This window comes from Melopsittacus undulatus, chromosome 4 (assembly GCF_012275295.1).
Source record: "Melopsittacus undulatus isolate bMelUnd1 chromosome 4, bMelUnd1.mat.Z, whole genome shotgun sequence".
NCBI classification, from domain to species: domain Eukaryota; kingdom Metazoa; phylum Chordata; class Aves; order Psittaciformes; family Psittaculidae; genus Melopsittacus; species Melopsittacus undulatus.
In genome coordinates, this window is record NC_047530.1 from 43,139,697 (window position 1) to 43,161,654 (window position 21,958).

Below are 21,958 nucleotides of genomic sequence, written 5' to 3' on the forward strand. Positions count from 1 at the left end.
ACATAGGTCAGAGATGCTCAAGGGCTACACTGATTTATACACATCTTATGCAAATCTGTCCTCATTTTAATCAGATACTTACTTTGCATTTTAGATTTAGAAATTCTGCTTTGTAGCTGTTTGCAACCTCTTTCACACTTCCCTGTAAGAAAGGGAGAACTGTTTTCCTGTGAGAAACATACCAAACTATCAGTGATTTATTAAGAAAAAAAAAAAAGAAAGAAAATTTCCTCAATCTAAGGCTGTGTCTCTTCTACTGGGTGGTAAACAGCATAGAAAGATGTGACTTTCATTACCCTATTCACACCTTCTTTACAGCATTCCCAGGAGACTCAGTGGCTCAGTGTGGACTGGCTGGTTCATGCAACAAGCAGATGTTTGAGTCATCCCTGGCTATCCTTCCACTGGTGCTTTCCCAGCTCTACCCTGAAGATCAAGGGAAACTGAAAGGTTCCATTACTCACCTCTTGCCAGGCTGAATATCTAAAACAGACCCTGAACAGTAGAATTTACCATTTAAAATGTCTGTTGAAATTCAAAGGCTACAACAGAGTGGGAACAGCTCCATACATTTACACTTAAATGCAAATGGGTAAACGTGTACATTTTAATCAACTATTGTTTTGTATCAATTACTTAGATTTATTGCAAATTCTGAATTTTCTGGTTGGGTTTTTGGTTTTTTTTTTTCAGCTTTTGAAGCATCTCTTATATCTGTACTTGTCTCTACCTGGGAACACAATCAAAGAAATACAGAATTTTATTTTCTTCAGTCACCCCCTCCAGGATATCTCCATTTTGGGTGCATATACCTCAGGGCTGTGTTCGAACCAATAAGGAGGTCATACCTCCTGACCCAGGACAGTAAGCATCTCTTAGCCCATCCATATTTACTGTCATTTTCCTCCTTCAGCATAGACCCACAATGAAACACAGACTTGCTGATGGAAAATTATAACAAGCCAACGGAGGACTTGTCTTCTCACAGAAGCTTTACTGTGCCTAAGAAGTCAGGTTACAGTGAATCAAGAAAACAGAAGGACCATGCCTCCTGAGCTTTAAATTTAATAAAGGTCTTAATATGGTTAAAATAGATTAAAATTACACACAGAACATTTTCTAACAGCAATTTCAAGGCCTCATGTCTCAGTGTGGGCTATCTAATGTTTTCTCAAAACCAGACCACTTTTCATGTTGAGGAATAGAAATGAGCAGATTTACAGTCCAAATTTCAACATAAGTATATATATCTTAGATTTTCAGTAGGCAAAATATGGGCATGTGACTTCAAACACTTATTGATAAGTACTTGACCTGCTTAAACATGAGTTCAATAGTTAGTATATAAAAATTACATGGATAGATTATTGATTTATTTCATTAGTGTTGTTTGATGCACTTTATTATTTCATATATTTCCTTAAAGCGAAGGATCTGCCTTGGGGCAGAAATTGTGTTATAAAGAGAAAAGGCTTACACAAAAGCTAGTGCAGTGGGGGAAAGAGAAAAATGATAGCCACATCCCCACAGGGATTTAATAAATATTTGTGAAGTGTATTTAGTTTAATTACACCAACTAGTTATCAAAGTCCAGTATCATGCTACCTGAAATGTCAGTGCACACTGTTCTGGGCTTGAAGGCACCATGTACAGCAAAAATGAAGAATGTGTGAAATCCAAATATGACTGCCACAAAGGCAAACAAGGCATGAGAGAAAACATGAGCTCAAAGATAGATCAATTAAACCGAAGAACACCAACTAGACAGGTGGGTGAGTCATATACACTGTGCAGGCAGAGTTCCTGTTGAACAGAGAGTGTACTTAGTACAGCACGTTTCACTGTGAAAGACAGTGTGGCCAGCAAGCTATACTAAATTGGGTGTCAAACCTCCTGGCTGTGCCATGATGATAGAAACATCCTCAAGCAGAGTACAGGGACTGAGCTTACCCATTTATAACATCCATCCTCTCATTCTTAGCTCTTCCCAATAATGTGATTTTCCTCAGTTTTTAAGAAGATTTTTTGAGAAAAAAAGAAAAGTATACTGTAAAGTAAGACATTGTTGCCAGGCTTTGAAAAAAATGGTCTAGTGCAAGGTGATTACCCCTGCCCATGGCAGGGGGGGTGGAATTAGATAGCTTTAAGGTCCCTTCCAATCCAAACCATTCTATGATATGGTTCTATGATTGGTTTTGACACAATAAATAGGAACTATCCTTTCTTTTCACTGGTAGGATTGTTCAGAGAACTGTATCAAGTGAATATATAAATATAATTAAATAAATGTTATTTAATTGTTCTTTTCTCTGGAAGCAGAGGAAAAAAGTCTTTCCAGAACTAGGAAGTACCAATCTGCTTTTGTCACATTGTCCTGCAGAGTTGGTATGACCTACCACAGCTGCTTCTGGAACAAATCAAGTGCACTGCAATTGTGTCTATGAATAGCTTGTTAAAAAAATATTTTTTTTTTTTATTAAGTAAAGTAAGGGAATGTGTAAATAGGAAAACTAAATCACAGTACACATAAAAAAGGCAAAGCTAAACTAGTACATGACTCAAATTTTAAATGGTCTTCTGTGACGGCTTAACACTGCATTCTAAAGGGAGTACAAAAGTGCTTCTTATGTTTGATATTTAATATGAAGATCATCTCAGAAATCACAGAGAGGAGTGAGAATATGTGAGAGAACCAATTCTGCGGATAGCAACATCAGCGCAGAAGGAGAGAGAGGAGGTGCTCAGATGCCGGAGCAGAGATTTGCCTCCAGCCTGTGGTGAAGACCATGGTTGCATAGGCTGTCCCCCAGCAACAGAGTTCTTGACAAGGACTGAGAGCAGGACTGACTGGTAACAGGTTTTTCATTATATACTCTTCAGTGCCATCTGCTGTAATCAGATGCATTCAGAAACCTAAGAGATAATCTAATAATCATTCTCCAGAGCTCCATGACAGGGAAATTATCTAACTCCGGCTTTAGGTCTGTCATGTCAGAATCCTGTTAAGGAATCTAGTGTGCATTATCACTAAAGATGAAGAACTTAGTCACAACTATGGCCACATTCTTTCAACTTTTTGCTAGACTTTCTTAAGGTGTAGCAAAATACCCTTTGCATGACTTAATACCTGTGAGAATTGCTGCTTTAGTACCACAACACCTCCTCCAGCCAAACAGTGACAAAACTGCACCTGTGGGTAAGACCTGAGAGCAGCTGACCATTTCATGTTCACCCTGTGAACACAGAGAAGTCAAGAAACAATATTTCCAAGATCAGAATGGGAATTGGGTGTCTAGACTCCAAAACCACAACACTGTAAGATAGGGACACAGGGTTTTTCTCCTCTACCAGCGTTAAAGTTTTATTAGATGGAGAAAAAAAATAGTTCTATTATGCACTTTTTTTATCTTAATGCCTTTTCTGCAGTTATTGAAAATAAAATAATGATGATTTTTCTATGTCTGAAAAGTAAGTGTCCAATGTGATTGATCATATCCATTTTGTCCTCCAGGATTTAAAAAGAGCTCTAGAAACTCTTAAATTATGTCCTAGAGAACAACTTTCTGCTTGAGAAGCCATTTCATCCAATAAGCTTGCACTTTTGGTTGTTTATCACAGGATGCATGGTATATTTTCCAGGAATATTTCCTAAACTTCATGTACTGGACAGACTCCTTTTTGTCTATGTGAATGATACATCATGATCTGTTTTTTATTAGCTTTGGGATACTCAGAATCTGGTAAGAGCTTTATTACTCTGGGGGCTACAGACAGGCACACAAATATTTCCTGTACAAAAGACCTTCAGGTATAAATAAGCAAAATAAAGGAAAAGAAAAGCGTAATAAACTTTTTACCTTTCCATGTTGATAAATTCCTAGCTAATAACATCTGCAATGCATTTCCAGAACATAGAGCACTGTAGGTTTAGCACAGCACTACCAGCAGTTTGTTGAGTTTTGCACAGCATTATTTATCTGTTATGTGGCATTTGTGGCATTCTCTATATTTAGATTGGCAAATGCCACAAATACCATGACAAATTTAACCACTGTGAGTGATAAATGTCAAGCTTTTAATAGCACCCACTGTCTCTCTGTCACCATACGACCCTATTTGGAGATTGCTCAATCACCATCTCTGTATTATTACTTACAAAAGAAATAGTCTTTTCAGCATTAAATGGCAATATATTTGCTTTGTTTAATAAATACAGACAGAATGAGCAAAGGAACTCTGTATGACTTTTGGCAGAAAAAAGAGCCTGCAGCATACTATTCCTGATAATTTCATATGCTGTTTATTTACAAAAACCAAGGTCAGAAGGTGGTTTCCTATTTCTGTTAGGTGCCAGTGTAATGGGCAGAAGTCATGGTCTCAGCTGAAATGAAAGGGCAGAAACAAATTTGTCTACCTAGTTGATGACAACAGCTGATGTTATGTTTGATCAGAGAGAAAAAATCTACAAAAGTATTGCTGCAGCCATTAAATTATAGAATGTGACACCAGACCTTGCAAACTTATTCTCTACATGACTTTGAGCACTTTTTACCCTTTCAGCAGTATGTGATATATCCACAATATGTTTGAAAATCATACGTTGATGGCACTTTGACTGTACGTTGTAAGAAGGAAAAATTATTTTACACTATCACTAAAAACACTTCAGTTCTGATCTTTTCCCCAAATTCCAAAGTTCTGAGGTTTTCCCTTGAGCAGAAAACTGAATCAGAGATTAAATTCTGTCTTAGAAACAGGCTAAAAAATATCTACAGTTTTGTATTGGTCAAATATCTCTGCGATGCTTCTGACATTGTCCTTCCATCTTCAGCTATGCTGATTTTCTAAGGGATTATTCATATGCTATGTCATACAGATGTGGCCTCTGTCAGGGATACTCTTCTATTACAAAGTTGAAGAGTGAGAGAAAAATATCTGTATGCATATATATGCACACATGTGTAAATATATTTTTATATGTATATACACACATGTACAAATGCATATATGTTATACATCAAACACTTTGGAAAACCCAGAACCAAATGCAAGAGAGACTATCACCAGAAACAGGATAATCACTCATTTTCCTACATATAGTGAAGATATCAGTTCGGTGTAAGTCTCTTTCAAAGTCCATTGATTTAGCTGCCAAAATACACGGGCAAAAGATCAAAAGCTACTGCATTACTGCGGTTTGTCTGGTTGCCCTACAGAGCTGAGCTGCACAAGAGAGCTCCAATTCAATTGAAAATAAATCTAAATTTATTTCTATGCTAGTAAGACTAGTAAGGCTTAAGAGAATTTTTAAAAACTGTGCACCACATATTAAAGGTTTTGTAACATATTAAAGGTTCTGGTTTTTACAATACACTACATTACATGTTAAAAGTATATTTGGGCATTGTTTAGTATCTTGAAATGGACTGTGATATTTAGTAATAAACATAAATACCTACTATATGTTCATTCCTGCAAATAAATACATTGCTTTTGAGAAATCATTGAACTTCTGTAAGAATAAAACAACAGATTTTTTTTTACAATTTGCATTTCTACATACACGAACAAGCTGTCTGCTGTGAGTTCAGCGTTCCAACTATGAACAACACAATAACAAAAATAAATTCACAAGCAGTGCTGAATTAGTAATTGAATTGGTTGGTGATATATATCAATAATCATTTACTCAAATTGTCAGATTAATACTTCAGATAATAAAGTCAGAAGCTTAGCTCAAGAACAGTGTTTTCTGTTTAGCCTCTAACGGAAGACTGAGGAGATTATTCGCCTTATTACACAAAGATTACAACTACAGGGTGCCCATGATTTAACTGGTGAAAAAAAATTTCTTATAGCTGGGGTTCCTTGACAAGGAAGGATCTCCCAGGGTAGGTGCTAAATTCAAGACATAATTCATGCTACAGAAGTATAAAGTGCTTTTTCCTTATGATTTCTTCAGTGATTTGTCTTTAAAACTGCTGAAATTTCTATTTCTGCAAAAGTTCTTCTCCCTTTTGACTTACCAGAAAATCAAAGCATTGTAAACATGCAGTCCACTTTAAAACATTTTTAGTAACTAAACATATTTAGTACCAAAAAAAAAAGACCCAAGGTACATATTTTTATTGGTTAAGATTAATATTTCTTATTTTATTTGTGTTTGGGTTTTGGTTTTGGGTTTTGTTTGGGTTTTTTTAAAAAATAGAGACAGCTGTTGAAGACACAAGCCTGTGTCCTGAAAACAATTTATATAATCAAAATTAAAGAATTATCATGAAATTAACCATCAAAACTCAGCTATTACATAAACATTAGGATATGGTTTGAATTCCCTAAACTTTTCTTTCATCCTTGATGGCAGCTGCTGTAAAATCCCTGCACTTCTGGATACTGTGGAAGCTGTCTCCACCCATACTGGCCCAGCAATATGTGTCTCCCAGTCCCTTTCCTCCGAAGAATGAAATTAACTAGATTTTTCACCTGCTTGCTTTCCCATCTCAGGAGAGGCATCCACAACCAGCTACAGATAGCTGGAGGAGAGGGAGGAGTATGTGGCAGGGGTTTGTTTTTATGCTGCTACAGATACCCATTTCCACTCTCTATAGAAGAGCTGGAGCTGCAGGTCTTCACCAGCACCCAGAAGGTCCTCAATTACCCTTTGAACATTGCCTTTCTGCAACAGCATATCCACCATGTAGCTCATAACTCATTTGGGACTCTTTGGAAAGAAAGCTCATGTAGTCCTCATTATCACTGACAATACCCTTTCTGGTAATCTAAAACTGAGGGGCTTAGAGACTCAGAACTGATCTTTAAGCTCTTTCTTACTGCTTTGCTACCTGGATTTTATTGGGCACCTTCCAGACTTACTATGTTGCTGGGGTGTTATGAAGATCTACATCAATATAGCTTTATGCCACATCCACCTTTTCCTCTGCATATATATATATATATAATCAGAGAATCATTGAATAGTTAGGGCTAGAAAGGACCTTAAGATCGAGTTCCAACCCCCCTGCCATGGGCAGGGACACTTCACATTAAATCATGTCACCCAAAATACTTACATATATATGTATATATATATATACATATTGCCTGCTAAATTAATTTCAACCAACATTACTCACACAAGACAACTTAATCACAAATTACTTCCATCTTTTAATTATATATCAGCATAACATTTTTTTCCAACCATTAACATTTCTGTATGTTGAGTTTGCAAGTTTCAGCAGTTGTAGTCATCCTCAGGAGTAACTGGTAGTACATTAATTGTCCAAATTGTTTCTTTCTTGAGGTAATGAGTAAGATTTCCTACTCACTTTTAAAAATTATTTTTTTTCCCTTTTACTTGTGTCACAGGATGCTTCAGGGTGGGACTGGATTAAGCTCTTACTGGAAGAAAGTATCAGTCTCTGCCTTGTATTCAGTTTATCCAATCAGCAGAGAAGAAGTTTTTCTCTATTCTTTTTCTATTGTTGTGCTATAAATGTAGATTAATCTGACTGTCACATATATTTACAGTCACCTAATGTTTTTAAGCATAAACCCCTCTTATTCTACATTTTTAAAAAGGTTATCACTCTACAGAAATCAATTATTCATGCTAAACATTTTTATATTGCTGCTTTACCTCAGGGTGACTTTTTTAAAGCTTTAGCTAAAACAGCCTTTTTAGAGAAGATTAGTGCAAAGTAGACAACCCTATCAAATTTATGACTGTCCTACCAGTTTTTTTGAAAGTAATGTTGAAGCATTAACAAGTGACTTCTGAATCATCTCCTTATTCCCTGTCAAAAATCCTATCTTTTAAAGCAGAATCATAGGATTTTCAGATTATTAGCATATACTCTGTATAGGTATTACAAGCTTTCTATCCTGATCATAATCCTATCCCCCAATACTCCTTAAGTGCCAACATGCTTCTTGACCTACAAGGAGAGTTTTCTGTAAGATCTGTGGATCAGGCAACAGTGGTAACACTGCAAAATGCCTCAGTCAGAAGCAGAAGTACTGGGCTGCCAACAAGGCAGATTTTGTCCCTGCTCGTCCCTGTTCTCTTAAGTATTTTTAAACACTTTTTAGAACTTCTTACTGAATAAAGCCTCTTTCTGTAGCTTAAAATCATGTTAGACTGACTTTTACTCTAACTGATTGAATTATTCTGATAATTCTATAATTCTGATTGAATTATTTCTACTCCATTGTATGTAGAAAGCAACAAGGAGCTGCAAAGTCAAACAGGACATTTTGGTGTGGCAGATAGATGTTTTGCAATGTATCCACAATGCTTCTCAAAATCTATAAATTTGGCTGAACATTGTTTCCTTCTTCCATCCAAAGAGAATCTCATCAAAAACAATGGTTAGCTGTGATCCTTGAGTCTCAAAATTTATGTCAATATCTTCATTGGCTGAGGCAGTTCAGAGCTGAAGATTGATGATCACAACAGGGTTTGGGTACACCTGGGTTTTAATGTGCCTTTTTCAACGGTGTATCTGCAATAGTTTTTCTTTTCACCAGATAAATGCTTTCCAGTTATTTTCTGTATCCTATTATACCACCTACATTTGCCATACGAAATATATACTACTGTAATTAATTAATTCTTGTTGTAAAATATAAACAAATTATAACAGTGGTATGTCTTATATGTGTCTTGAAGCCCAACTTATGTGACTTAACACTCAAATTCCTCTCAATCAAATTTATCAGTTGCGTTGTCTATATTTTAAAGTCCTAGTTTTGCTTCCATAAATAGTTATTAGTTATTATAATAGTAATTATAAATTAGGGCCACAAAGGTGATCAGGGGTCTGAAATGTTTCTCTTATGAGGGGAGATTGCGGGAGATGGCCAAAGAGATCTCAAAGGCCAGGAGGATGGTGCCAGACTCTTTTTGGTGGTGCCCAGTGATAGGATAAGGAGCAGCGGCCATAAACTAAAACACAGGAAGTTTCACCTCAGTGTGAGGAAGAACGTCTTTATGTTTGGTCAATTGCTGAGGTGAGTAGCTCGAGGGAGAACACCCTCAGCACCTGAGACGGGGGAGACTCAGGGTCCAGGAGCCTCAATTCAGAGTGGCAACAGCCACTGAGGGAGCCTCAAGTCCTCAACAGGCCTTGCCCAGGAGCCGGCAGCTCAGCTACCACGAGCAGGGACTCACACGGGGGGAGCCAGAAGAAGCGGCACCAGCCCTGAGTGGTTAAAAACCTACCCAGGGAGCGCGATTTGAAGCAGTTCACACGGGCAGTTCGCGCGGGATGGTGCACACTCGCCTTGTGACCAGGGCCCGGTCTGGAAGCTCTGCTCTGCCTGCCCCAGCAGTGGCCAGTGTAGGCACCCAGAGAGAGCCAATGAGAGCGGAGGCTGAGGTGCAGAGCTCGGAGTGTAGAGAGTGCCTGCACTGATCTTGTGAGGGGAGGGTACACAATGGGCAGGGCTGCACTCCATGCTCCCTGGTGGAGGTCCTCCTGCAGCAGGGGCTGAGCTGTGGGAGGCTGTCAATAGGCTGCAAGATGTCAGGGAAGCTGAGCAGGAGCAGGACTGCTTGCTCCAGGCCCAAACAGTGCAGGGGCCTCATGCGTCCACTGTAGCTCATGGAGGGAAGAAAGAAGCCATTAACCCAGGAAGCTGGAAAATAGTAACAAGAAAACAACAAAAACAAAAACAAACAAGAAATAAAAAAAAAACAACCCCACAAACAACAAAAAAGGAGGAAGAGGACAATTAAAAGCAAGGGGCTTCCTCCTAAATCTGATGTCCCCACCCAGAACCATTTTGCTGTCCTGCAGAGGGCTGATGAGGAAACAAACCTGCACCAGAAATAGCCAGGTGGTGCACTGGTAAAGAAGATCTGTACTGGTGCTGCCAGGAAAAAGTGGTGGATTGTAGTGGTAGGGGACTCTACTAAGGAACAGAGGCACTCATCTGTTGGTCTGACCCCATCTCAAGGGAGATGTGTTGCCTACCAGGAACATGGATCAGGATGTTGCAGAGAGGGTGCCTGCTCTAGTAAGTCCCATGAACTATTACCCACTTCTAGTGATCCATGTGGATGCTAGTGATATAGATAGCAGTAGCCCAGAACACATAAAGAATTACTACAGAGCCCTGGGAGAGGTGGTTAGGGTCTCTGGAGCTCAGATGGTAATTTCATAAATTCTCCAGGATACAGCGGAGGACCTTAAAAAGGCTAAGAGGATTGACCAGATTAATAAATGATTAGAAGGGTGGTGCTATAGTCAGGGATTTGGGTATCAAGAACATGGGATTCAATTTACTAGGCCAGGTCTTACTGGGGGCTGGTGGAGCTGGTCTGACAATGAAGGGGAAGAGTGGTTTTGGTAGGAGGCTTGCCTGACTGGCCAAGGAAGCTTTAAACTAGATGTGTTGGCAGAGGGGGGCATCATTCCATCCCAACACAACTAGTCAGCTGCCAGCACCTATAATAAATGCTCAGAGCAATGTAGAGATATTCCAGCCACTCCAGGCAATGAGACGGCTTCATTTGGAGCTCAGCTCAGATGTCTCTATACAAATGCCCGTAGCATGGGGAACAAACAAGAGGCATTAGAGATGTTGGCACATCTACGGGGGTATGATACAACAGGCGTCACAGAAACATGGTGGGATGGCTCCTATGACTGGAGTGTTGGAATGGAAGGTTACAGGCTCTTTAGAAAAGACAGGCCTGGCAGATGGGGAGGGGGAGTTGCTATTTGTGTTAGGGATAGGGTGGAGAGAGTGGAACTCTGTCTGGGGAGAGGTGAGCAGTCAACAGAGAGTTTGTGAGTCAGGGTTAAAGGGAGAACAGCAATGGGAGACAATACTGTGGGGATCTGTTACAGACTGCCTGATCAAGACGACTCTGTGGATGAAGTACTCCATAGGCAGATAGGAACAGCCTCACGGTCGCAGGCTCTTGTTTTCATGGGGGACTTCAAACACCCTGATATCTGTTGGAGGGATGGTATGGCTCAGCACAAGCAATCCAGGAGGTTCCTTGATTGTGTGGAATACAACTTCCTTCTGCAAGTAATAGAGAAGCCAGCAAGGAGAGGTGCCATGCTTGTCCTCGTGCTTACCAACAGGGAAGGGCTGGTTGGAAATGTGATGCTCCAGGGCAGCCTTGGTTGCAGTAATCATGAGATGGCCGAATTCGAGTTCCTCAGGACAGTGAGAAGAGCGTGCAGCAAGCTCACTGCCCTGGACTGCAAGAGAGCAGACTTTGGCCTCTTCAGGAACCTGCTTAGCAAGGTTCCATGGGATACAGCCCTAGAGGGCAGGGGGGCCCAAGACTGTTGGTTGATATTCAAGAATCACCTGCTACAAGCTCAGGAGTGTTGCATCCCGACTAGAAGGAAGTGCAGCAGGAGGGCCAGGAGACCTCCTTGGCTGGATAAGGAGCTGCTAAGGAAACTTTGAAGGAAAAAAGAGGCTTATAAAAAGTGGAAGCAAGGGCGGGCATCCTGGGAAGAATACAGGGCTGTTGTCCAGTAAGCTAGGGATCAGTTTAGGAAAGCTAAGGCCCAGTCAGAATTAAGCTTGGCTAGGGATGTTAAAAATAACAGGAAGGGATTCTATAGGTACATTGCAAATAAAAAACAGACTACGGACAACGAGAGCCCCCTCCAGAAGCTATCAGGAGAACTGGCCACCCTGGATTTGGAGAAGGCTGAGGTTCTTAATGACTTCTTTGCGTCAGTGTTCACTGAAAAATGCTCTGAGAACATCACCCAAGACTTAGAAGAGAGACACAGGGACTGTGAGAATGAAGACCTTGGGCCTGCTGTACGAGAGGATTTGGTTGAGTGTGGACATGTCCATGGGACCTGATGAAATCCATCAAGGGGTCCTGAAGGAGCTGACAAATGAAGTTGCTAAGCCACTGTCCATCATATTTTAAAAATCATGACAGTCAGGTGAAGTTCCTGATGACTGGAAAAATGGAAATATAACCCCCATTTTCAAGAAGGGGAAAATGGATGACCTGGGGAATTACAGACCAGTCAGTCTCACCTCTGTGCCTGGCAAAATCTTGGAACAGATTATCCTGCAAGGCGTGCTAAGGCACATGAAAAACAACAGGGTGCTTGGTGACAGCCAGCATTGTTTCACTAAGAGGAAATCTTGCCTGACCAATTTGGTGGCCTTCTATGACATGGCTACAAAGATGATGGACAGGGGTAGGGCAGCTGATGTCATCTACCTGGACTTGTGCAAAGTGTTCAACACTGTCATACACAACATCCTTGTCTCTAAATTGGAGAGACATCAATTTGATAGGTGGACCACTCAGTCGATAAAAAACTGGCTGGATGGCCGCACTCAAAAAGTTGTAGTCAATGGGTCAGTGTCCAGCTGGAGACCAGTAACAAGTGGTGTCCCTCAGGGATCGGTGTTGGGACCGGATTTGTTCAACATCTTTTGTTGGTGACATGGACAGTGGGTTGAGCGCACCCTCAGTAAGTTTGCCGATGACACCAAGCTGTGTGATTCTGTTGATACAGTGGGGGGAAGTAATGCCATCCAGAGGGACCTTGACATGCTTGTGAGGTGGGCAGATGCCAACCTTATGAAGTTTAACCATGACAAGCGCAAGGTCCTACACCTGGGTCGGAGCAATCCCAGGCACAGCTCCAGGCTGGGCAGAGAAGATATTCAGAGCAGCCCTGTGGAGAAGACTTGGGGGTGTTGGTCAGTGAGAAAATTAACATGAGCCAGCTTCAGTGTGCACTCACAGCCCAGAAAGCCAACTGTATCCTGGGCTGCATCAAAAGGAGCATGGCCAGCAGGTTGAAGGAGGTGATCCTGCCCCTCTACTCTGCTGTTGTGAGACCTCAGTTGGAGTATTGTGTGCAGTTCTGGTGTCCTCAACATAAAAAGGACATGGAACTGTTGGAACAAGTCCAGAGGAGGGCCATGAGGAGGATCAGAGAACTGGAGCACTTCCCATATGAAGACAGGCTGAGAAAGTTGGGGCTGTTCACCCTGGAGGAGAGAAGGCTGCATGAAGACCTCATAGCAGCCTTCCAGTATCTGAAGGGGGGCTATAGGGATGCTGAGGAGGTACTCTTTGCTAGGGACTGTAATGATAAGACACGGGGTAACGGGTTAAAACTTAAACGGCAGAAGTTTAGATTAGATATAAGGAAAAAGTTCTTTACTGTGAGTGTGGTGAGGCACTGGAATGGGTTGCCCAGGGGAAGCTGTGAATGCTCCATCCCTGGTGGTATTATTCTATGATTCTATGATTCTAATATTAGGTTGGACAGGGTTTTGGGTGACATGGTTTAGTGTGAGGTGCCCTTGCCCATGGCAGGGGGGTTGGTACTAGACTTTCTTAAGGTCCTTTCCACCCCTAACTCTTCTATGATTCTGTGTTGAGGGTGGCAGAGCACTGGAACAGGCTGCCCACAGGGAGGTTGTGGAGTCTCCCTCTCTGGAGATATTCAAAACCCTCCTAAACATGTTCCTGTGTAACCTTCTCTGGGTGGCCCTGCTTTGGCAGCGGTGTTGGACTGGATGATCTCCAAAGTTCCCTTCCAACCCTAATGGTTCTGTGATTCTGGGAATTCCAATCCCATTGAATTATTATTTTTTTCAGTGCACTGAGTGTGGACACACATTTTGCATTAAAACTGAATACATCTGGAAGCTTGTTAGAAGAAGAGAAAAAAAGTAAGTCATTGTTACTTTTTAGTCATACGCTATGTATTTGCAAGCATATCACTATTTTCTGCAACCCTTGCTGCTCATATCCATTTGCATAAATTACAGCCCCCAAAATATCTACAGAAGGAATTTTTCCACTAGTCATGCAGTCAGTGGCTTCCTTCAGTTCCCTCTTCGTGCCCACAGCTCATGGGTGAGCTCCTGATGCCAGCCATGAATGTGGTGCCGGCTGTACACCTGCTGTCCTTGACCTATCAGTCAGAGCCAAGCAGGCAGGCATGCACTGGTCCCAACTGAGCATGCCCTTTGCATACTCACTTAATATTTTAAGCTCCAGTGGGTTGCACCCTATTAATTCACAGTAATACCTGAGATGACCTTTCTAACCAGCTGAATCTTTCACATTAGCAAGGAAGACCAAGCAGGAAAAGCACAATGGTTCTGAACAGCAACATACAAACATCACTGGCTAACATCTGAAGTCTGAGTAATTAGATTTGTGTTGGTCAGAAATCTGGAAATGTCCACATGTTTTCAAACCATGCAATATTTCTCAATGGTGTGAACTTCAGAGTTCACTCTGGAAACCTTCTTGAGGACAGTGGAGGTTGTTGATTTTGCCTTAACAGATGTATGGGTTACTTGATTTGTATTGTGTTCTGTGTACAGTATAAGTGTTTAATATTTATATCTAAGTATTCATTATTATGTTAAAATTTTGGTTTTGTATTTATCTAGAATGTTTTAATGTCTGCTTAAATTTTTGTTTTATGTTTATACTTAATTTATATTTAATGACTCCATTCATCTCCTCTGCACCCTCCCCCCCAAAAAAAATATATAAAAATATTTGAGTATTTCATAGAATAGTTAGGGTTGGAAAGGACCTCAAAATCATCTAGTTACAGCCCCCTTGCTATGGGCAGGGACACTTCCCACTAAACCGTGTCACCCAAGACCCTGTCCAACCTGTCCAGGGGCAGAGCATTTACGACTTCTTTGGGAGACCTGTTCTAATGCCTCACCACCCTCATAGTAAAGAACTGCTCCCTTATAGTTAATCTAAACTTCTTCTGTTTAAGTTTTAACCCATTACCCCTTTTTCTATCTCTAAAATCCCTAGCGAAGAGTACCTCCCCAGCATCCCTGTAGGCCACCTTCAGATACTGGAAGGCTGCTCCTCTGGACTTGTTCCAACAGTTCCATGTCCTTTTTATGTTGAGGACACCAGAACTGCACACAATACTCCAACTGAGGTCTCACAACAGCAGAGTAGAGGGGCAGGATCACCTCCTTCAACCTGCTGGCCATGCTCCTTTTGATGCAGCCCAGGATACAGTTGGCTTTCTGGGCTGTGAGTGCACACTGAAGCTGGCTCATGTTCATTTTCTCATTGACCAACACCCCCAAGTCCTTCTCCACAGGGCTGCTCTGAATTTCCTTTCTGCCCAGCCTGGAGCTATGCCTGAGATTGCTCTGACCCAGGTGTAGGACCTTGCGCTTGTCATGGTTAAACTTCATAAGGTTGGCATCTGCCCACCTCACAAGCATGTCAAGGTCCCTCTGGATGGCATTACTTCCTCCCACTGTATCAACAGAACCACACAGCTTGGTGTCATCGGCAGACTTACTGAGGGTGCACTCAATCCCACTGTCCATGTCGCCAACAAAAGATGTTGAACAAGACCGGTCCCATCACCAATCCCTGAGGGACACGACTTGTTACTGGTCCCCAGCTGGACACTGACCCATTGACCACAACTTTTTGAGTGCGGCCATCCAGCCAGTTTTTTATCGACTGAGTGGTCCATCCATCAAATTGATGTCTTCCTGGTTTAGCAACAAGGATGTTATGTGGGACTGTGTTGAGTTTTCAGCTGTAAGCCAATGGCAAGCAATCACAGTGACACCTCAGTAAACTGTCTTCTAATAAGTAAACTGGAGGCAGACACTAAATATATCTTCATCTATTCAAAGAGTAAAATCAATTCTACTTAATTGCAGATCACATATAATGGCCAGGTGCAATGCCTTTCAAGAAGGTAAGAGTATTTTGTGTAAAAGTTTGAGGTTTTTTTTTAATTAGCTATTGAGAATAAAATTAGCATGAAATTTAATCTTTTCAAACACCTGCAATAGCACTTGCCTAACTAAGTACATGCAGTTTGATAAACACTTTTATTGATATCCCAAATCAAGTTTAGGCAAATGCCAGCCTGTACATAGTTGAAACTATGTCACTGATTTGTTCCATCACCTTAATGGAAATGTGCCAGATCATTCTGTATTTTACCTTTTAGGTATTACTTATTACAACAACCCAAACAAACAAACAAACACCACCACCCCCCCCCTCCTCCCCCCCAGAAAAAGAAAAAACCAACCAAACATACAAAACCCCACAAGGAGCAGTTATAAAAAGTTATGGTGAGGAAGAGTAAAGCCCATGCAATTTACGATAGTCATATGTAGGTCAAATAGCAACAAAGGATAGTAAAGATTAAGGATTAAAAATTGCTTAAAACATGAATAATGATGTGAAAATAATCACAATTGTAATGGTTGTATGTTTATACAGCAAAGTTTTATACTTGTGTACTGGTAAAATAAAGACTTTACTTCTTTCGCTTTGAAGGGATGGGAGAAGATGAGTAAACTGTCAGTTTGAATTAATGGTTTGTGGTAAATATTTATAGCCCACAGAAAATAATTGTATGGCTCTTAAGGACTGAGCTAATTAGTTATAAATTGCATCCTAGATGTATTAACATACTTCTTTTACAGAAGCTTTGGCTTTCAATAAATTAATATTAAAATACTTGGGTTATAATAAATGCAAAGGAAGAAATATTTCTAAATCCAGTGTGAGAGCATAAGAGGTTTTCTTCCTCTCATTCTACTTACTGAGCCTACCCTCAAGGCTATTTCTTTGTAAGCTTTGATATATGATGCTTCCTATGTTTCAAGTTTCAAAATGTAAACTACAAAGTATAACTTCTCATTAATAGAAGACTATGACCTAACACACCTAAGTCAATTAGGGCATGCATGCACTGAAAGGTTGATGGGAGTTTTCAAATCTCAGGGTGCTCAGTCACATTTTTTCAATCAGATAATGCATATAATGAAACAGAAGACAAACATTTGTAGGTTGCAAGTCTCAGATCTTGTTTATTTATAAAGCAATAAATATTAGAATCACAAATAAATTGCACGGGTGTGTAAACAAACTGTACAATGACTGAAGAGTTCAGGAAGGGTTGACAGAAGACTTCAAGAAGCATATCATCATCATCCTGAGTGGGAAGTAAATTGAGGGAAAAAGTGCTTAGAAGCACTTGCGGTGGACAATGGATGGACCAGCCTCATCGTACTCCTGTTTACTGATCCACATTTGCTGGAAGGTGGACAGAGATGCAAGAATGGAGCCACCAATCCAGACAGAGTACTTGCGCTCAGGTGGGGCAATGATCTAGAATAAAGAAAAGCAACAAAATCCTCATTTAATTGTTACATTTCTGAACAACCACAGCAGAAATGTAACAAAACAGTAGGTATTTCCTTAAGTAAACAAAAAACTTCTCTATAATAGAATTAATCTTCTGCAGCTGGTAAAGTAGATGTAATATTCCTTAAGAAATTCTATAACCATACTTTCCTCTTTTCTAACACTTGCTTCTAACCAATATAATTATTCTAATTAAGTGGAATTTCTCCTCATTTTCCCACCAACTGTTGATCTTACTCTTGAATTGCTCCTATATAACAGTGTGGACATTTTCTCCATCTTTATCCACATTTTATGGTACAGAATCAAAATCCTTACCTTGATCTTCATAGTGCTAGGAGCAAGTGCAGTGATTTCTTTCTGCATGCGATCAGCAATACCAGGGTACATCGTCGTACCACCTGAGAGGACGTTGTTGGCATACAAGTCCTTACGAATATCAATATCACACTTCATGATACTGTTGTAGGTAGTTTCATGAATACCAGCAGATTCCATACCTTGAAGAAAAAGAATAAAGTAGGTCAGTAAATTATACAAGTGGTCTTCGTGAAAAGAAATCTTGGCATTTCTCCTCATCATTAATGGGAACTTCTTATGATCTCTTTGTTGCAAAATTATTTAGTGATCATTAAGTGTTATGGAAAAACAAACAAAATATAATTACAGAACTAGTTTAGAAAATAAAATTATTTGTTAGAAAAAGAAAGAATCATAATGCATGTGGAAAAGGAAAGAGACTCAAAATATGCAGTAAGAGAAGAAGCAGACACACAAGATAAACTCACTTGTGTATGGCAAGGGGAGAAAGCTATATAGAACAGAAAACACGAGGATCAGATTATGTTAGTCTCACGAAAAGCACTAGTTGAATATAGTAGAGACAGCAATAAAGACAATGAAAAGAGTTGAAGTAGAAGTAAAGAATACAACAGTAACTTCATTTCAATTTCAAAATACAGTCTATACTGTTCATAAATATCAAGGCAAGACATAACCAAGACAGGGACCAAGATACCAGTACTTGGCAGTAAGAAAAAAAAAAACAGAAGCAAGTGTTCATAGGTTGCATTCCAATTTCAACAGGTGCTTCCTGAAAGGCCTGACACTAGATCCGCAGTAAGATGTCAGCTGATGAACAACTGCAGTATTGCTCAGGACTTGGGTATAAGCATTTGTAATATCCATCAGCTGCACTCATAAAGAGCAAAGCTTACTGTCCTGACTGTGACAATGCTCAATTACAGTGCATATAAATATACACACACCTTCATTCCATTTTAGTCTCTTTCCAGACACTTTACTCCTTCATGGAGTCAGATACTGTTTTAAGTGTAAGCCTTACAAATACAGCACTGAAAGCTATTCTTGCCATCAGTGACACAGAATCATAGAATGTCTGAAGTAGGAAGGGACCCATAAGGATCACTGAGCTTGACTCCCTAATGATGATATTCTAGCTGCTCATCTTATCACTAAAAAATTGTGACCCTCAAACCTGATCTAAACTTGCAACAAGAGCCCAGAGCTCAGCTGATTAGAAGTTGAGATCACATCAACCACAGCTTAGAATGTCCAGAGGATCTAACCCATTATTTATTTATATTTGATTTCATGCCAAATTTAGATAAGCAGGAAGAGGAGTGGGACACCTTCTAGATCTTCCGATTCATTTTTACCTCCTACAGAAAGGAGAATTTCCTGGGAACACTTACCAATAAAGGAAGGCTGGAATAAGGTTTCAGGGCAGCGGAAACGTTCGTTACCAATTGTGATCACTTGTCCATCAGGCAATTCATAGCTCTTTTCCAGAGAGGAGGAAGAGGCAGCAGTGGCCATTTCATTCTCAAAGTCCAGAGCAACATAGCACAACTTCTCCTTGATATCACGAACAATCTCACGTTCAGCTGCAGATAGATGGGAAATAAATCATGGTTTGGATAAGCAAAATGCTAGTGGAAGAAGATGGACCAAGAAAGACATAAGGATTTTCACAGGAGGGTAAAGCTGAAGGACTGACCTGTTGTCACAAAGGAGTAGCCACGCTCCGTGAGGATCTTCATGAGGTAGTCAGTCAGATCCCTGCCAGCCAGATCCAGACGCATGATAGCATGAGGCAAAGCATAGCCTTCATAAATAGGTACATTGTGGGTGACGCCATCTCCAGAGTCAAGAACAATACCTGGGAGAGAAATGTCAGAGAGCAGTTGGAATCACCTGGAAAATGCTTAGAGCCCTTAGGCACAGTAAGCAGCAACAGACATCACAGAACATAGTATTTTTCAGGCAGTATAAAGTAGCATCATTCTATTTTAGCCATAAAGATCTTTCACATTCCTTCCACCTTTGCTTGCCTGGACATTCCTTTTTGGTATGAACTTTACCTTAAAACAACTGTTCTGTGCATATTGTAAGCTAATCCATAGGAGCAGTAACAACATCTGCAACAGTGATTGTCTTCATCTGATATGGGCATCTTTCAGGTCCAATTGAAACTCTTAAACTGGCGTAACACTTGTATAACTGCAGTAACTTCACAGGACTGTCTCCTTGTTTGTGTTATGACAAGTGGAAGGAGAATCAGTGTCCCTCCAAAAGCAATGCACACAGGTCCATATTGTCCATGAACTAATTTGTACAGGCTTTTCTGTTATTGTTATCATCAATCACTGTATACTAAAAATGCCTAGATCTCCGTGAATTTGAATGATTTACAGTTGTTTTTCTTCCCACTTGGAGTGGGAGGGAAGGGGAGTTCCTGAAAAGAAATATTTAAATAGTACTTATTTCTTGATTTTACCTGTTGTACGACCAGAGGCATACAGGGAGAGGACAGCCTGGATCGCCACATACATAGCAGGTACGTTGAAAGTCTCAAACATTATCTGGGTCATCTTTTCACGATTAGCTTTAGGGTTCAAGGGGGCCTCTGTGAGCAAGGTAGGGTGTTCCTCAGGGGCCACACGGAGTTCATTGTAGAAGGTGTGGTGCCAGATCTTTTCCATGTCATCCCAGTTGGTGATGATGCCATGTTCAATGGGATATTTCAAAGTGAGGATACCTCTTTTGCTCTGAGCTTCATCACCCACATAGGAATCTTTTTGACCCATACCAACCATAACACCCTAAGAGAAGAAAAAACAGAAAAGCATTATTTGAAGGAGTCAACACCACAGAACTCCAACTATTACATCACAGGCAACCATGCTATTTACAAGAAAGGCACAAGCAGTCACACCACTAAAAGGTTGTTTAGCAAAAGAAATGAGCATTATTAAAGTAATAAGTCAACAGGATTTGAAGTTTACTCAGAAAATCCTCTTTCCTTTAACCTGCAGAAAGGCTTTTCCCTCCCCCTTTTTTAATTGACATCTTATTTTCAACTACTTCTTTCTGGTCCAAAAGTTTGACTGAAAACAAACTGCACAATATCAGGAGCAGAAAAAGACAGAGACATACAAAAAGACTTTATTAACAAGAAGGTACAGAAGGAAATTAGCCTTCTAGTGAAGGAAGGAACTTCATATTACTATGAAGCCTCAGCAACGCTTTATTCATGATAGCAAAATACAGATCACAAACACGTGGAAACGTGTCACTGGTACCACTGCCCGAAGTGAGCAGAGGGAAGGGCAGGGTATTTGGCACAGGACAGAAGAACAAAGGAGGGAATAGGCTAGCTGAGGAAACTCCTGGAGAGAGGGGGAAGGTTATGTCCTGCCACGGTCCTGCCTCCGTATTTACCTGGTGTCTGGGGCGGCCGACGATGGATGGGAACACGGCCCTGGGGGCATCATCTCCGGCAAAGCCCGCCTTGACCAGCCCCGAGCCGTTGTCGCACACCAGTGCGGTGGTTTCCTCGTCGTCACACATCTTTGGAGGGAGGCACGGATCTGAAAAACAACATGGTGGCGTGTCCAGACCCTCGCGGACAGCCCCTCCGCGCCCTCCCGCCCGCCATCCCTGGAGACACGGGAGGCGGCGGCAGCGAACCGACGGCGGGCGGCCGGAGCGGGGAATGCAGCTCGTCCAGGGAGAATGCTCGACGGCTCAGCCACGATCGTGGGCAGGGCTCTAGACGGGACCTGTCCGCCGCTTCTAACGGCTCCCCAGCTTGCAAGACGCTCAGTAGGACACCATTAGAGGTGCCCTCGGGCAGCGGGTTTAAACGGGAGGTAAAACTTTTAAAATCGGGGAGATCGGTCCTGCCGTAGCGCTTCACCGGCGGCAAGGCATCGTGCCCCGTCGGGCAGCGGCGGCTGGTGGGGGGCGGCCGGTGCCGCCGGCAGAAATAGCGCTAAGCCAGGAACTGCACAGGCGGAGTAGCGGCGGTATTTGTACCACCGACATCTGCTGCCCGCCGGTGTGTCCTGTCCCGTCCCGTCCCGTCCCGTCGCTTCCCACCCCTTCCCATCCCATCCCTCTGCACTACTCACCAGACCAGCACCGGCGGCGGGGGGGCTGCGAAGGAGAGCCTGGGTGCCGGCACTGTGGAGACACCCCAATTTATAAGGGCCGAGGGGCCGCGCCGACCGGTCCGCCGCGGGACGGGGTAGCCACCTTCTCCTTATTTGGTCGGCTCCGCGCCACTGAGCGGCCGCGCAGCCATGAATGGAACCCGGCAAGCCCGGCCGCACGGCCCATGTAAGGCAGGCGCGGGGCAGCGCGCCCCCGGCCCGCCGCATGGCCAAATAGGGAGACCCGAGTACCCCTCGGGGACAGCGCCGACGGGGCGGGGGGCGGCCCGGCCTCCGCTCGGCTTGGCTC

General features: G+C 41.8%; 1 protein-coding gene across 1 annotated transcript; it reads right to left on the bottom strand.

Moving 5' to 3' along the window:
* Window positions 1-16,826: 16,826 nt before the first annotated feature.
* ACTC1 (actin alpha cardiac muscle 1) lies at window positions 16,827-21,669 on the bottom strand. Its single transcript, XM_005149287.1, has 7 exons — window positions 21,628-21,669; window positions 20,936-21,084; window positions 19,992-20,316; window positions 19,212-19,373; window positions 18,907-19,098; window positions 17,510-17,691; window positions 16,827-17,155 (listed from the first exon to the last, which is right to left on the bottom strand). The coding sequence occupies exons 2-7, from the start codon at window positions 21,062-21,064 to the stop codon at window positions 17,012-17,014; spliced, it is 1,134 nt and encodes a 377-aa protein (XP_005149344.1). The 5' UTR covers window positions 21,065-21,084; window positions 21,628-21,669; the 3' UTR covers window positions 16,827-17,011.
* Between the last annotated feature and the right edge of the window lie 289 nt (window positions 21,670-21,958).

Excerpts from the sequence above, each read along its gene's own strand:
- ACTC1 (XM_005149287.1), bottom strand. The coding sequence starts at position 21,064 with ATGTGTGACGACGAGGAAACCACCGCACTGGTGTGCGACAACGGCTCG. Across the intron at positions 20,317-20,935 it reads TCGGCCGCCCCAGACACCAG|GGTGTTATGGTTGGTATGGG; the intron begins GTAAATACGGAG and ends TTCTTCTCTTAG. Across the intron at positions 17,156-17,509 it reads CTAGCACTATGAAGATCAAG|ATCATTGCCCCACCTGAGCG; the intron begins GTAAGGATTTTG and ends TCTTTATTCTAG.